General features: G+C 39.6%; 1 protein-coding gene across 1 annotated transcript in view; it reads left to right on the top strand.

Moving 5' to 3' along the window:
* The first annotated feature begins 1,448 nt into the window (after positions 1 to 1,448).
* Positions 1,449 to 4,170, top strand: part of LOC130585495 (toll-like receptor 7) — an 11,182-nt gene continuing 8,460 nt past the window's right edge. Inside the window, exon 1 of the mRNA XM_057386061.1 lies at positions 1,449 to 1,683. Coding sequence (XP_057242044.1) covers positions 1,554 to 1,683 — 130 coding nt within the window. The 5' untranslated portion in view covers positions 1,449 to 1,553. The remainder of the gene's footprint in view (positions 1,684 to 4,170) is intronic.

Here is a 4,170-nt window from a genome sequence, read left to right as displayed (position 1 = left end):
CTCTGTTAAACAGGTTAAAACACTTAGAACATTATGCTATGATGTATCTGCAACTGTATATAGATATATACAATATTTACACTGTGCARTATACATCCTATGGCACATAGGTATTTTGCATACATAATAAGATGCATTGTAATTATATAAACATCTACATATGTAGATATATACATATAGAGGGAGATAAGAAATCTATTCATTTCAAGTGCAGTWCATGGCATTTGAATGAAAATAACCTCTATGGAGTTGTTGCCCTCACAGATAGAAATGTCCTGCACAATTGTCAAAAAGGCAATACCAAGGCCTAAAATAAATGAGAACATTATGTCTCATGGTCTTTAGAACTCCATAAATTGACATACATGCATGTTTAATATGAGCTGTGTCACAGTCGCTTGCCTGCCCTGCTCTTACTAATGGGTCCTCCCTTAACACATGATACAGTAGGAAGTACTTTTTTCAGTTACTTTATGTTCCACAGGAGGCAAAGAGTTTTTGTGCAACTTCTGGGGGAAACTGAACTTTTTAAATGAGTAAATCAGTGACTTCCTGTGCCTCTAAAAATCAAATTATAGCGCTAAAATTCGGAACTTCTAATAACTCCCCTTCATTTACCCTGCCCCTACTTCTCTGCAGGGAAATGTTGCATTTTGCTTCCCACATTTCATAAGTTAAAAAAAAAACCACAGAAGTGCTCTGCATTTTTATTAGCACTCAGCTAAAGCTGCATTTTCACTTTGCATGGAATTGAAACTGCTTAAGCTCTTAGCTGGATGACAAGAAATTCCTAACATTAAAAAATAAAATAAAAAAAAAAAACCCAACCTTAGTCCAAAAGGAAAATGCTACATGTCTGTACAACTATTAAATTTCCAGTTTGTAGCCATAGACTGTGAGGGAGCACCTGTCAAAAATTGCAGGGTTGGGTGACTGGACATTGTGTTTTAGAAAAACTACTTGCAACCAAAACAAGTGGACACTAAGCATCTCATATTCCAGTGATGTGTACCAGGCATCTTCAAGCTTGGTTGCTTGAAGAAATCAACATTCACATGCCAACTTGTGCACACTCCTCCACATAATTTTCACCTTTTAGTATGCAGTTTCCCATGCCCTTACCATTATCCTTTTTGTCACGGTTTTGGTTCCTTTCCCCAAGCCCCATTCACTTAACAGACCTATCTTCCATAAAGTATTCACCTTAAGAGATTTGTCTGCTTACATTAGCACACAAGTGATTCTTAGTAAGATCTGAATCCTTGAAGCTATTAGCTGCAGAAATAAATCTCAAATAATAATTACTAAACTTCCATGTCAATTAACAACTTTTGTCCCCCTTCATGCAGCTTACAGTAAGAAGGAAAAAAAAAAAAAGGAACTTGAGCTTCTGCAATCTTTGTTGCTCATATGAATGTTACCCTTTCATAATGCATTTGTGTCCTAGCTGTTTAACCTCACGCTCTCTCGTTAGGGATTTGGAAGTTGCCTCCCTTTGGTGTTCAGATGAAGAGAAAGGAGACGGTGTAGATTACTGTTGTCTTGAGTGAGTTATGTCATGTTGCATTCTCCTCTGCACCTCAGCTGAGCCAGTGGGAACCACTTCTATGCCCCTTTCTTCTGCTACAGTTTGCAGTCTCTTCCAGCATCAAATCTGCCAGACCAGGACGCACAAAGAAAATGGTACGTTTAACTCTCATYTTTAATTTGCTCTTAGGTATCTTTGACTGAAATTGTTGTGGAAGTCTCTCTAGAACATATTCTGCTTTTATGTTTTCTAAATGGTCTGGTTTACTGTTATGGTTAGAAGCTGCAGTGCATCATGACCAGAAAGGGAAGGATTTATCTGTACTCCGATACTTTAGAATGAGTGTAATAATGTATTTTCTAYTTGCTGCAACTTCTGAGGTGTTTCTCTAGCCTTCCCCCTGTGAACTCTTTACATATGTAGGGAACCCCAGCAGAAAACTTTCTTTCAGAGACACATAGCTGTACTGTTGCTAAATATTTGAAGAATACCCTAAATCATTATGGATTAGTGCATGTGCCAGCTGAAATCAGATTAGTTACCTTTGAACTTCTGATAAAGCCAAGTGTAGATCACAAAGAGCAGCTCACATGCATACTTTAGCTGTGCTTTTAAAGAAGACTTTCCTTGCAAAGACATTGCATAAGGCAGAATTGCTTCTTACTCTTATTTAAAAGGCTTTTTATTGTTTCAGCTACTACAATGGACACAAGGTTTTACACATGCAAATAGCCWGATACAGCATCAGAATGTAACTTTGTGCAGTTAAAATAGCTAATGCATTAAAAGGATTATCAGAAGAGGGAAGGATATACAAAGAAATGAACACAAAGATGGTAGGAGCTAGGCTGGCTCTGCAACAACACAGGTTCCTAAAAATACTTCAGTGTGTGAGAGGTCAAAACCTGAGCATTGTAAAAGACTCAAGAAATCTTTTTTGGCTTAAGAAACCTACAGAAATATTCACTAARGTTTTCAAAGCCCAGAGACTTTACACCTCATTCCAGGTGCCTAAATGTGCAGCATTAGTCTCTATTTGGTGTGTAGCAAGCCAGAGCTCTTCCATACTCAGAGGCAAACAGCGCCTAAAGAAGGGTCTCTCGCTCTCTCTGTCTCTCTTCCTCTCCTCTTCCTCTCTTGAATGTCAGGGCAGCCTAGTTTAATACAAAAAATTGAGGAACTTGGGTAAGCACCTGAAATTAACGGTCTGAGTGCAGTGGCTGCGTTTGAGTTCATGCAGAAAGTTTGTGTCTTCAATGAAGACTGGAATCRTACCTTGCCCATGTCATGCTCTAATGCTTGGACAGAGTTTATTTTTATTTATCACATCTTTAAATGTTGACTCTAATGTAGCAATCTGGCAGAAAATAACCTCCCTTGCTTTCCACCTGGTCCTCAGGGATCAGAGGGGCTGGGTCTGTCTGGGCTTGATTTCTGATTTGAGCCAGTTTAGTACTTCTACCTCTGGTCAGGTTTCCAGATGCAGCAGTAATCTCAGTTACACTACAAGCCTCATGTGATTCGTGAACTGATCCACCAGTTGTGAGGATTACTGAGTCATGGCTGTAAGTCTGGTCAAATTCAATAAGAACTTTCAGGAACATAGATTCACCAATAGTGCAACTTATTGAATAATAGATACATACACTAGACTTGCAAAATACAAATGTACAGTGCTATGTAAGTGCTCCTGGTGCAAATCTTACAGAAGAAAAAAATCTAGTTTGGGGAAGAGAGAGAAATAAGCCCACTGACTTTGCAAAATGGTCGTATTCTCGTCCTCTGCTAATGAAGATTTCAAATGTCAATTAACACCTTTGGGAGAAGTGGAGGTGAGATTGTGGCAAAATATTCTCTTACTTCTGTCATTAATGGAGGACAGAAAGCAGCTGCTTATATGTAAATGAGGGATATTGAGAATAACAAAGACATTACAAAGCTTGCACAAGGAAAGTACAGAATTGTGACACTTTAGCATCACTTCCTCTTCTACCTGGCTGACTGAAGGACAAAGGGGTTGTCAGTTTATGCTTGGTAATGTAACCCTTCAGCATGCCATCATGCCCACAGTAATCCCTTAGCCACACGTCTCATGGCAATCCCTTTACCACATATATCACAGAGTATCTTATGGCTGTAGGCTTCATTCCTACACCTTCCTTGTTTTAAAGGAAGAAAGGCTGCTGGAGTTTGATGTGCAGTAGCTGCTGGCATTGCCATCTKTGACTGCAGTTTCTGTGTCCATATCTGGTGTCAGCCAGCACTTCGTGGTCTGCTGTGRTGTGCGTAGATGTGCAATAAATGGTACCCACGCAATGGAGAGATCTCTCTTGCAGTGCACAGAGTATTTATGCTTTCCCTACCAGCTCTCTAGTGTGCTACATGGGCATTGCCTTGGCTAATGATCTTGACCCTGGGCTCCACTGATCTGCTATAAAAGAGGGAGATAGGAAGTTGCTTTGACATCATGGGCCCTTTGGTTAGGATAGATACCCTTTGTGTTTCTATTAGTCTCATAACATCCTTACATGCAAAATATGCTATGTCCCGCAGGAAAAAAAAAGAAAGGAAATATCAGCATATGCCTCCTGAAATTTATAATCCTACACGCACTTCCATTCTCAGCCAGAGTGGGATGAGGA

Source organism: Malurus melanocephalus, unplaced genomic scaffold (genome assembly GCF_030028575.1).
Source record: "Malurus melanocephalus ecotype Western Australia unplaced genomic scaffold, MMel_1.1 scaffold_1, whole genome shotgun sequence".
Taxonomy (NCBI): Eukaryota; Metazoa; Chordata; class Aves; order Passeriformes; family Maluridae; genus Malurus; species Malurus melanocephalus.
The sequence above is the reverse complement of the archived record's forward strand: the minus strand, read 5'-3'. Positions and strand labels throughout refer to the sequence as shown.